The 13,085-nt window shown below is 42.3% G+C and overlaps 1 protein-coding gene across 3 annotated transcripts in view; it reads left to right on the top strand.

Annotated features, from left to right (window-relative positions):
- The window catches only part of LOC110533517 (homeobox protein PKNOX2), a 118,949-nt gene that overhangs the window by 71,828 nt on the left and 34,036 nt on the right, over positions 1-13,085 (top strand). For all 3 annotated transcript variants that reach the window (XM_021617806.2, XM_021617805.2, XM_021617804.2), the window contains one exon: positions 969-1,105. In XM_021617806.2, the coding sequence (XP_021473481.1) occupies positions 969-1,105 (137 nt within the window). The remainder of the gene's footprint in view (positions 1-968; positions 1,106-13,085) is intronic.

Here is a 13,085-nt window from a genome sequence, read left to right as displayed (position 1 = left end):
ATTGTTATAAGAGTTTGAAGTAGAGGCTAGCCCAAACTGTATATCTAGGACACATGCTGCCGATAGCACCTTAAATGGGGGGGGTCGGGCTCAAAGTACAGTAATGGCTAGAACAGAATAAATGGAATGGTATCGAACACATCAAACACGTGTTTGATACCATTCCATTCACACCATTCCGTCCATTATTATCAGCCGTCCTTCCATCAGCAGCCTCCTGTGATCTAGGACTTACCCTACCTCAATCTCAACCACCGTCATTAGGAGACAAAATGACCTTAGACAAACAGTTCAACCTCAACCTCATCCTAGCTATCCTAGAGAAGGAAGTAGAGCAGGTTTGCCAGAGCACCTTACCACTCCCCTCCTTTTCTCCTCTCTACCACTCTTTCCTTTCACCCGGAGGATTAGTGCCAGGGGAGATCTCCCGAGTCTCAGTCAGCGCTGGCAACAAAATGCAAATGAGAGCTAGTTAAGTGTGAAGAAGCTAATTTATTTCCCATTTGGAGCTGGGATTAAGACTTGAAGCTTCCTCCCCAAACCAACACAGAGGGGGTGGGGAAGTAGGGATTTGGAGGGGGGAGGAGGGGCCTAATTTCCTTCTCTCCAAAGGCTGAGGGGAGAGAGAGGATGAAGGGGGAGAATGAGAAAGAGAGAGAGGTGGGGGTAGGGGACCAACACAATTGAAGAGAGGCACTGTACACATCCAGACTGTCACATCACAGTTACACACTCATCTTTTATAGGCCTTGTAGAAAGATCAAGCCAGTTGTCTATCCACTCTCATGTAGTTCACAGAATCTGATAAGGTGTGTGTCTGCACGATAGAGATAAGATAGTGGAACACAAACCCAGTCTTCTAAGTCAAAAGCCCATTCAAAAGAGGGCTTATTCACATACAGATCTGGGACCAGGGCTACCAGTCTATGTATTGTAGTTCACTGTGGGTCTGTTTGCTGTGCCCTCAGATGACAGGCACCACCCAACAGAACTCCAAGGCCCAGCAGGTCCACATCACAGCATCCTCGGCGGCTGGGAACACCCCCGTCAGTGTGACCCTTGACCCCCAGGCCCAGCTGGAGTCAGACAAGCGGGCCGTGTACAGGTAAGATGTGGTCTCAAAAAATACATTTACAATGTAAAGCTCTTTGTGCCATACTGTAAATTCTCTCTGTTAATTCAGCAAACTTCTCCAAAAAGTGGTAAGGCAAAACTCCTTTGAACTAACCTTGAGAAGAATCAGGCATTGAAGGGAACACCTGTCCTCTTCTGTTTGATTGGTCTGACACACACACAAGCACGCAAACACAAACACGCACGCCCAATGCTACATAACAACAGTTGGTTTTCTCCATTTTCAAGCACTTTATTTGTTTAACTTCTGAATGGAATGCCCTTTAAAAATGCAGTATTGCAATTAAGAAGTCCTTGTAAGCAGGGGTGTCAGGCACACATTATTTTGGTGGTTGGAGAATTGGTTGGAGTGGTTGGAGAATTTTTGCATTTTTAAACACCTGAAACAGCTTTTCTCCTGCAATCTAGAGCTATAATCATTATGCCTAATTCTATGTCAAAAATATGTATATTTGTCTGCATATGTTATCCAAGCATACCTTGTTACATGTTTAATTGTCATTTTAATTAGGGTGCAATTCTGACTGTTGTAAATCACACAATCACGCCCTTGGTTCTCCCCAGACCTGACTGCCCTTAACCAACACAAAAGCATTCTGCATTAGCATCGAACAGCCCCCGTGATATGCAGCTTTTCAGGGAAGCTAGAAACCATTATACACAGGCAGTTAGAAAGCCAAGGCTAGCTTTTTCAAGCAGAAATTTGCTTCCTGCAACACTAACTCAAAAAAGTTCTGGGACACTGTACAGTCCATGGAGAATAAGAACACCTCCTCCCAGTTGCCCACTGCACTGAAGATAGGAAACACTGTCACCACTGATAAATCCACTATAATTGAGAATTTCAATAAGCATTTTTCTATGGGTGGCCATGCTTTCCACCTGGCTACCCCTACCCCGGTCAACAGCACTGCACCCCCCACAGCAACTCTCCCAAGCCTTCCCCATTTCTCCTTCTCCCAAATCCAGTCAGCTGATGTTCTGAAAGATCTGCAAAATCTGGACCCCTACACATCAGCCGGGCTAGACAATCTGGACCCTTTCTTTCTAAAATGATCTGCCGAAATTGTTGCCACCCCTATTACTAGCCTGTTCAACCTCAATTCGTGTCGTCTGAGATTCCCAAAGATTGGAAAGCAGCTGCGGTCATCCCCCTCTTCAAAGGGGGGGACACTCTTGACCCAAACTGCTACAGACCTATATATATCCTACTCTGCCTTTCTAAGGTCTTCGAAAGCCAAGTCAACAAACAGATTACCGACCATTTCGAATCTCACTATACCTTCTCTGCTATACAATCTGGTTTCAGAGCTGGTCATGGGTGCACCTCAGCTACGCTCAAGGTCCTAAACGATATCTTAACCGCCATCGATAAGAAACATTACTGTGCAGCTGTATTCAATGATTTGGCCAAGGCTTTCGACTCTGTCAATCACCACATCCTCATCGGCAGACTCGACAGCCTTGGTTTCTCAAATGATTGCCTCGCCTGGTTCACCAACTACTTTGATAGAGTTCAGTGTGTCAAATCGGAAGGTCTGTTGTCCGGACCTCTGGCAGTCTCTATGGGGGTGCCACATGGTTCAATTCTTGGACCGACTCTCTTCTCTGTATACATCAATGATGTCGCTCTAGCTGCTGGTGAGTCTCTGATCCACCTCTACGCAGACAACACCATTCTGTATACTTCTGGCACTTCTTTGGACACTCTCCAGGCAAGCTTCAATGCCATACAACTCTCCTTCCGTGGCATCCAATTGCTCTTAAATACAAGTAAAACTAAATTCATGCTCTTCAACCAATCGCTGCCTGCACCTGCCCACCTGTCCAACATCACCACTTTGGCCTGCTCTGACTTAGAATACGTGGACAACTACAAATACCTAGGCGTCTGGTTAGACTGTAAACTCTCCTTCCAGACCCACATCAAACATCTCCAATCCAAAGTTAAATCTAGAATTGGCTTCCTATTTCGCAACAAAGCATCCTTCACTCATGCTGCCAAACATACCCTTGTAAAACTGACCATCCTACCAATCCTCGACTTCGGCGATGTCATTTACAAAATAGCCTCCAATACCCTACTCAACAAATTGGATGCAGTCTATCACAGTGTCATCCGTTTTGTCACCAAAGTTTTGTCACCCATATACTACCCACCATTGCGACCTGTACGCTCTCGTTGGCTGGCCCTCGCTTCATACTCGTCGCCAAACCCACTGGCTCCATGTCATCTACAAGACCCTGCTAGGTAAAGTCCCCCCTTATCTCAGCTCGCTGGTCACCATAGCATCACCCACCTGTAGCACGCGCTCCAGCAGGTATATCTCTCTGGTCACCCCCAAAACCAATTCTTTCTTTGGCCGCCTCTCCTTCCAGTTCTCTGCTGCCAATGACTGGAACGAACTACAAAAATACCTGAAACTGGAAACACTTATCTCCCTCACTAGCTTTAAGCACCAGCTGCCAGAGCAGCTCACAGATTACTGCATCTGTACATAGCCCACCTATAATTTAGCCCAAACAACTACCTCTTTCCCTACTGTATTTATTTTATTTTATTTGCACCCCATTATTTTTATTTCTACTTTGCACATTCTTCCACTGCAAATCTACCATTCCAGTGTTTTACTTGCTATATTGTATTTACTTTGCCACCATGGCCTTTTTTTGCCTTTACCTCCCTTTTCTCACCTCATTTGCTCACATCGTATATAGACTTGTTTCTACTGTATTATTGACTGTATGTTTGTTTTACTCCATGTGTAACTCTGTGTCGTTGTATGTGTCGAACTGCTTTGCTTTATCTTGGCCAGGTCGCAATTGTAAATGAGAACTTGTTCTCAACTTGCCTACCTGGTTAAATAAAGGTGAAATAAAAAATAAAATAAAAATATCTTAACACTGTATACTGCACTACCATGTCTAGGATATTATATTTACATTACAACACAGTACATGGGATCGTAACACACATCATCAATACAGGAACATATCATATTATCATAATTAATAGACAAAATATCATGATATTATCACAATAAATTAAATTTAAACCAAGCATTTTTCTGCATATTTAAGTATACCTCTTGAGCTGTCTGTATCCTTTTGACTGGTGGTTCTTTGGAGAAAAAAAACGTAATATGCTTCTCTGCATCTCTGCTAAAATCTGGGTAAAAGGTTGAAAGGAATGTGAGTCTTATTCAGTACATTTAGTAATTGATTGCTTTTCTAAAGTTTTCCAACCTTGCCAGCAGGCATGCCAGCTAAGATAGTTAGACAAGCTCCTCTAACTGGATTGATAGTCTGAAACGGCTTGGTTTCTAGTTATGAGGTCGGGAGATTGGGAACATATCTAGCTGGCTGTCATGCCCTGACCTTAGAGACTACCCACCCTAGGGTGTGACTAGGGTGGGTAGTCTATGTTTTCTATGTCTTTGTTGGCCTGGTATGGTTCCCAATCACAGGCAGCTGTCTATTGTTGTCTCTGATTGGGGATCATATTTAGGCAGCCTTTCCCCACCTGTTGTTTGTGGGATCTTGTTTTTGTGTAGCTGCCTGTGAGTAGCACAGAACGTCACGTTTCGTTTGCTTCTTTATTGTTCTTGGTGAGTTTCATTATATTTATTAAACATGTGGAACTCTAAGTACGCTGCGCCTTGGTCCATTTCGAACAACGATCGTGACACTGGCTAGATAAAGCCAACTTTATAAAATTGCTAGGTGGCTAGTATTACAGGGAAACAACAACATTTTACATTTATTCATCAAGATGAAATCAATAGGCTACATAGCTTGATCAAATTAATTTACAAATATACCTCCTGCGAGTCCTGCCAATCAACGGCAGCTAAAATCAAATGCTGTGTGTCACTCTACTCTGTCTCTCTTGCTCCGTGGTGCACATTGGAACGAACCACTTACTGCTGAGAACAGGGTACTCTTTTCCTGGTCCAGTCAGTGTGCCCCCTCCCCAAAATAATGCCGATAGATCTTTTTTATAAATAATTATGATAAAACGAGGGCTTAAACATGTATTAGTAATTCCTTCAACGTTAACATTAATTTAACATCTGACAAATTTAAAAACAGGACAAATCTGAGGGGGCACGTGCCTTTGTTCCCCCTATGGGCACTGCTGTTTATAACAGAATGTTATATATTTGTTTTACCTTTTTTTTTTTACAAGCCTCTGCTTGTAACTTGTAAGAGTAATGAAGGGAATAGACAGTTGCTGCCAACTGAAAACTAAACATAGATTCTTAAAAACACCCTCCTGTCCCAACTCATCACTTGAATATTAATGTACTTTCATAATGGGCTAATATTATCTATTTATGAAGTAAATTATTCATAGAACACATTTTTTTTTATATGTTCAGCAATCGCAGAGCGAGAAATCATGCTCCAGCAAGAAACCACTAGTTTGTGCTACCTAGAAGAATTTATATTCTCCCCTATACCGTCTTTAGCAAGCTCTAGGATGACACTGCATACTCTTTGCTCGGCTCACTGTCCTGGCTCCTTGGCTCTCCCCTAGTGCGGTTATCCACTGCTTTTGTCTGAGTGCTCTTGGCCCTTGGTTGGCTGCTCAGGCCCCTTAGGCGAGAGCTGTGAAGGCCTCGCCAAGCCTGGGGCTGAATTTCTAAGCTCCTCTGAGATACAAGGCTGCTCTTTGATGTGAGCAGCCAGCCTGAGGGGGGCTGTGAGCGCAGAAAAAGACAGACTCAGCCCCAGCCCCTTGCTGCCTGTTCACTCACTACAGTTCCCTCCTGAAAACACACACTCACAGGCGGGCTCGCCGTCGTGCTCACACACACATACACAAATGGATGTACTGTATACACACACACACACACACACACACACACACACACACACACACACACACACACACACACACACACACACACACACACACCTAACCCTATCACTTGAAGGGTATGAAACTGAAAGCAAAGGGGCTTCAAAACGTTGCCTTTTCATCCTCTCCGACACTTCTAAATATTCTCACAACATTCTAAACATTGACAGACAAAGCAGACAGTTTCCTGTCTTCCGCTACATTGATCATCTCCTATAGTGCGCTCACACCATGCAGCAGCACAACACACAACACATGCTACTGCAATGCCAACAGCTAACTTGACACATACTGTACATTGAATACAGTATACTGTAACTAGTCATTTTTGGTTAAATCAAATCTGACATGAACAGACTCTGTGCCAATTGATGAACAAATTGTTGGAAACCTTCTTGGATTAAAGACAGACTACTCCCATCTTTGTCTTGTTTTCTTATTTGGATGGCCTTTATGACAAAAGACTGTGCTATAATTAATCAAATGCTTTTATACACAACTTTAAAGCATGTTCAATGAGTAGCCTTCAAAGCCACTGTCTTGCCTCCCTCCCACGACTGTCGAATGATGCAAAGGAAGCAAATACGTTCTCAATTCCAGAAAGCTGCTCCTCCCCTGTTAGGCACTGTTCCAGTTCCCTGCCGCCATTTGGGGGTTGAGAAGTTTCAAAGCGAGCCAAAAGTTTGAATTAGAATCGCTGTAATTTATCCAGGAATTTAGTCAGCAGCATCTCTTTATTATTAATGTTTGTGCACACGTCAGTTCTTTTCGCTAATTGCTTGCATAGTGAGATTGTTGTGTGCGGAAGAGCTGTCTAGCTCCTCTATTCTCTTTGATGAGTCGTCTCTTAATTATTACCAGCAGACTCAATGTGTGATAGTTGTAATTAGCCTAAGAAGTGCTGGATTTTAATTTTTTATTTATTTTTTACACTGCCATTCAAAAGTTTGGGGTCACATAGAAATGTCCATGTTTTTGAAAGAAAAGCTATTTTTTCGTCCATTAAAATAACATCAAATTGATCAGAAAAACAGTGTAGACATTGTTAATGTTGTAAATGACTATTGTAGCTGGAAATGGCAGATTTTTTATGGAATATCTACATAGGCGTACAGAGGCCCATTATCAGCAACCATCACTCCTGTGTTCCAATGACACATTGTGTTAGCTAATCCAAGTTTATCATTTAAAAGGCTAATTGATCATTAGAAAACCCTTTTGCAATTATGTTAGCACAGCTAAAAACTGTAGTTCTGATTAAAGAAGCAATAAAACTGGCCTTCTTTTAGACTAGTTGTGTATCTGGAGCATCAGCATTTGTGGGTTCGATTAAAAGCTCAAAATGACCAGAAACAAAGACCTTTTTTCTGAAACTCGTCAGTGTATTCTTGTTCTGAGAAATGAACGCTATTCCATGCGAGAAATTGCCAAGAAACTGTAGATCTCGTACAATGCCGTGTACTACTCCCTTCACAGAACAGCGTAAACTGTCTCTAACCAGAATAGAAATAGGATTGGGAGGCCCCGGTGCACAACTGAGCAAGAAGAAAAGTACATTAGAGTGTCTAGTTTGAGAAACAGACACCTCACAAGTCCTCAACTGGCAGCTTCATTAAATACTACCCACAAAACACCAGTCTTAACGTCAACAGTAAAGAGGCGACTACGGGATGCTGGCCTTCTTGGCAGAATTGCAAAGAAAAAGCCATGTAAATGTTGCAATTCTTCAGCCACTCCTGAACCTGCGACCAAAAACAAATTACTTATGGACAGTACAAAACAAATAATCGCAGCAAAATCTACAGAGTTGGGATGGTTGTATTCCCCATATACTGTATATAACATTCTATTGATTGCAAGAACTTTGTATAATCATTTAAATAGAAAAACTCTGTTTTGAATCCAGCGTCGTTTTGTGTATCAGTTCATAAACCATGGAATCGGTACATCGAAAATCGCTTCTCAACTATTTTGCAATCTGTATGGCACAGCTGTCAATTTTTTTGTCCTTAAATGAAACTGGTATATTTTTTTATGTAACTATTTCTTTAACCAATACTGGTCTTTAATTCAGGGCTGACAGACAAGTTCCTTAATTTCTCCCCCATGTAATGGTTGACGTCGGTGGAAGAAGGAGAGGACCAAAGCGCAGCGTGGTTAGGATTCATCTTTTTAACTTAACACTTCAAAAATACAAAACAACAAAGTGACAACTGAAACAGTTCTATCTGGTGCAGACACACAAAGACTGAAAATAACCACCCACAACACAAAGGATAACAGGCTACCTAAATATGGTTCTCAATCAGGGACAACGATAGACAGCCTCTGATTGAGAACCATATCAGGCCAAACACAGAAATAGAAAAACTAACAGACTGCCCACCCCAACTCACGCCCTGACCATACTAAATAAAGACAAAACAAAGGAATAAATGTCAGAACGTGACACCCCATCCACTTGCCTCTTCCATTTCTTAGGTTATTTCCATACATTTTTGATAGCTGCGTGTATTTATGATATCATTTACAAAGATTATGACATTTGTAAACATTTCTTCCAGAAATATAGTCTTTTTTTTGTTGTAATATTTGTTCTGTCTTTTCCAGTGGATTAAACTGACATTGCAACCAACTCTGTATGGGATGATTTGGAGATGATTTCATTTTCAAATAACTGAGTGAGAGGTTGTAATCTGAATAAAGGGAAAAGGGACATTCTTGAACACAGGTTGAGACATTCTTAATAATCTACTAGAGAACCAGTTCGGATTTAAGTATAACTTTTATATGACTGAAGTTTGTTGTGTGCGGAAGAGCTGTCTAGCTCCTCTATTCTCTTTGACAAGTTGTCTCTTAATTACTACCGGTGGAATCAACGTGTGATAGTTGTAATTACCCTAACGAGTTATGAAGCTTCTGATGAAGAAGCGCTGGATTGGGCTTGTCTTATTAGCGAGCTAGCAGGGGGTCTGTTTTCCAGCAGTCTCTCCACTATGCCCAAATGATGGAAGTTCGGCCCACTTTTAGATGGAAACACGTCGGCGGTTGAACGAGAGGCGTTTTTTAATTTGTTGTGGTTATAAATGTAAGTGAAATGTGGGATGGGGAGAATTTAGCTACGTTGTTTTGATTTGTAAAGCTGTAGTAAAAAAAGGAAAACAGGAACGTATCTCACAGAATCAATGTGGCAACTATTTTTGCATATATGGGCATATATGGGTTATTGAGATATTGAGGTACAGTGTCTCTGTTCTGTAGATAGAGAAAATAACGGACGTGCTATAAACTTGAAACCTACATAATGGTTGACAAAATGGACCACTCTGTTTCACACAAAAGTCACATACTTGTCATACATCTTAAATCTCAAAATGGAAAGTAAACAGCCTTACATGCTATAACATGCTTATTTTCAACAGTAAATACATATATTTTTCCTTTCCCTTGACATTGGTGCCAATGCCATCCTTTTTTTAAATGGCCCAAATTGCAGTGCAAAGCCCTGCATGTGGTGTATTATGATTTACTCTCCTCCGTAGTGGGCCTATGCTGAAAGCTTCTCTTATGCTGGTTCACCCGAGTGTTTTGCATTGATATCGGATTAGAACCCTGTGTAGGTTGGATGTGTGTATGTAAAGTTGAAGTCAGAAGTTTACATACACTTAGGTTGGAGTCATTAAACTCGTTATTCAACCACTCCACAAATTTCTTGTTAACAAACTATCGTTTTGGCAAGTCGGTTAGGACATTTACTTCGTGCATGACACAAGTAATTTTTCCAACAATTGTTTACAGACAGATTATTTCACTTATAATTCAATGTATCACAATTCCAGTTGGTCAGAAGTTTACATACACTAAGCTGCCTTTAAACAGCTTGGAAAAATCCAAAAAAGTATGTCATGGCTTTAGAAGCTTCTGACATTATTTGAGTCAATTGGAGGTGTACCTGTGGATGTATTTCAAGGCCTACCTTCAAACGCAGTGCCTCTTTGCTTGACATCATGGGAAAATCTAAAGAAATCAGCCAAGAACTCAGAAAAAAATTTGTAGACCTTCACAAGTCTCAAATGTATTTGTCTAAGGTGTATGTAAACTTCCAACTTCAACTGTATGTATGTGTGTGTGTGTGTGTGTGTGTGTGTGTGTGTGTGTGTGTGTGTGTGTGTGTGTGTGTGTGTGCTTGTGTATTTGAGTGTGTGTGTGTGTGTTAGCATGCACAGGCATGTGTTTCCATAGAGCAAAGACTTTGAGGCGCAGCAGCGAGGCAAAGGCATCCCATATCATACACGGCGGGAACGCTTTTAATTTGACTGTGCGCTGGGATGAGGTACGCCATGCAGGCTGTCTGCTCTTGGGCCTCGGTAATGCACCATAAAGTCTGTTTACTATCGCCGCTGTGAAACTCTCGCTGCCATTTCGGCTCCCATCGGCTTCCGACATCCTAACGACCAGCACTGTTTGATGGCACAAAGCTAGCCTCCCGTGTTCTTTTAAAAGGCATCCCTTCGCGAAGTCAGCTGCCTGGCGCTAAATTGCCACGAGATGGAGGAGTTAGAAGAGTTTGTGTCAGAGCCCTGTGGTTTATTGGCTCGGTCAGTCCAATATCTGGTTGTTTTTTATGGGGTTTTTGCCATATTACTTGACTGAGGTGGAGAGAGGAAGGGCTGTCGGATATTTGTGAGGGAGGTTAACCAGCGATGTGAACTTTGATATTGTTATGGATACAGAGAACTTGTGGAAATATTTGTTAACGTCAAATAATCTGGGTAATCCAATGATAAGACTGACAAGAACTTTGATATAGGTACTTTTGAAAGTAATCATCTTCGATAACGTCAACTGCAGGTAATCTAACTCTTATACATTAACAATCACAGCTGATATGACTGAATAGATTCAAACTGACTGGACAGTTTGAATGGTGAATACAGAGTACAGCTTGAAAGGAGTAACATGGAAAGAGGAAACTGGCAAAAAACTGAATTGATGACAGTGTCACGCTCCAATGAAAGGAAGGTGACACCATCCCATCTGCCTCCGTCTCCCATGGGCCCACTTGCTCTCTACAATCTGACTGTGACAGAGACTGACAAGGACATAGGCAGACACACACACACACACACACTTCAGATGTTCCATACAGCAGACACTGCACCCTGTGCCAGCTTTGCCCATCTACCCCGCATTGCAGGCGATGAAGGGAGGATGGATGAGGGAAAAAAGAGAGAGTAGGAGAGACAGAGAAAGAGGGTGGAGGGGGAAAGAGTGTGTGTGTGTGTGCGTGTGTGCCCCCTGCACAGGGTGTGCTTCAGACACATAACCTGGGGGAGAGGGCCTTGTCAAGAGGAGACACAGCATGGTTCCTGCTACAGACTAGGTTCTAATAAAGCGCCCGGGCATACGGCAGGACTGATTAGGAAGGCAAACACGGTGAACATACAGAGAGAGCCACCTCCCTCACCGCCTCCCTCCCCCCTTCCTCCCCTGGCCTGTGCATAAAGCGCCCAACAAAAACAATGGCAGAGAAAAAAAATGTGGAATAGCAACAAATGGTTGCTCTTTTGAGGGGAAGCACTGTTTTGTAAAATTTGTGTAAATCATTTGATTTAACAATTTTCTGATTGGATGATTTTTCTATAACTAATGAATAAATAAGTCCCAGTTATAAGTACAGATCAATAAGCCAAGACATTTCAACTCCAAAGTTACGCTACTTTTGACCATTATATACAGTAGGTATGTAGGCTGTATCACATCCAGCCACGATTGGGAGTCCCATAGGGCAGAGTCCCATAGGGCAGCGCACAATTGGCCCAGCGTCGTCCGGGTTAGGCCGTCATTATAAATAAGAAATTGTTCTTAACTGACTTGCCTAAAGGTTAAATAAAAATGAACAAAGGCAAATAAAGGTAAATAGGGTGCCATTTTGGACGCACACAGTGCCTTTGATTTACCTACGAAATTGCAGAAAAATTGTCTGTTTTTTATAATCATTCCCCATCCATGTTTAAGTCATCACGTATCCTGCACCTATGATTCATGGAGGAACGTTTCATTGTGGTGTGTTGTTGTGGCCCGGATGGTGCAGGAGGAGAGACTTCATGCTTACTGACTCCCCGCTCGCTTCTCCATCCTGTAAATGGCTCTTTTATGGCCTGAGTAACGATCCCCCTGTCGGCCGTCTCCACTCCGTCGCACTGCAGATAGAGCCTGGCTGTTTTTTGTGCTCAATGTGATGGTGGTGGGTTGGGAGGTCCCACTCTAATGCAGTGCAGGCAGGCCTGGACACACATGCATGTGCACACATCTGACTTCCTACACACACCTTAGGCTGTCCAGGTAAACAGTGTCCATATTAAGACAGCCTTTGACTCAGCAGGACTTGTACAGGTAAAGGGTGCAATCTCCTCAGTCCGATCCACTCTCGGATTTATCACTGTCTGTTCTAGGGACGAGGGTTTGAAATAATTTCCCTATTTGAATAGTATCATACATTTTTGACAGATATGCAGATATTCGAAATACATGTGCTTTTTTAAACTTAAGTTTCTAACCTAAGTACTGCTGCGCGAGGGAGAGACTGGCACTCTATTGCTGCAGCTGCAGAGGGGGCGGTGTGTATGAGATGAGTGAGCTGAGCAGACAGAGGGAGAGAGAGAGACGCCAAGGCAACTCGGGCTACAGCCAAGACTAACTAACTTGTAGCAGCCACAGTGTTATTTATCATCTCATATATCAGTGCCTCTCTAGCTAGGCTAATTGAGGCCACATGCTGTGTTTTCTCCCAAATCCCATTCAGATAAAACAACAGCCTACCTTTTGGCTGCGTGTTGTAGCTTACGTCTTCTCATTTCTCTAACTTTTAATTCTGTTATTTTATTCCAATTTGCATTGCATTAGGGAACTCTCACCCTACTTGCTACACACTGAGCCTCTTTGCCACATTGATTGGCCAACATAAACAACAAGCTACACACATGAAGGCTACCAATCTTTTTATTCAATTAATAATACTTTTTTTTATTATATATCGTTGAATGTAAAAATGTCACATGGATATTTTTATTTAAGTTAGAAAAAG

This window comes from Oncorhynchus mykiss, chromosome 10 (genome assembly GCF_013265735.2).
Source record: "Oncorhynchus mykiss isolate Arlee chromosome 10, USDA_OmykA_1.1, whole genome shotgun sequence".
Classification (NCBI taxonomy): Eukaryota; Metazoa; Chordata; class Actinopteri; order Salmoniformes; family Salmonidae; genus Oncorhynchus; species Oncorhynchus mykiss.
Note: the sequence above shows the minus strand (reverse complement) of the source record. Positions and strands in the feature narration are given on the sequence as shown.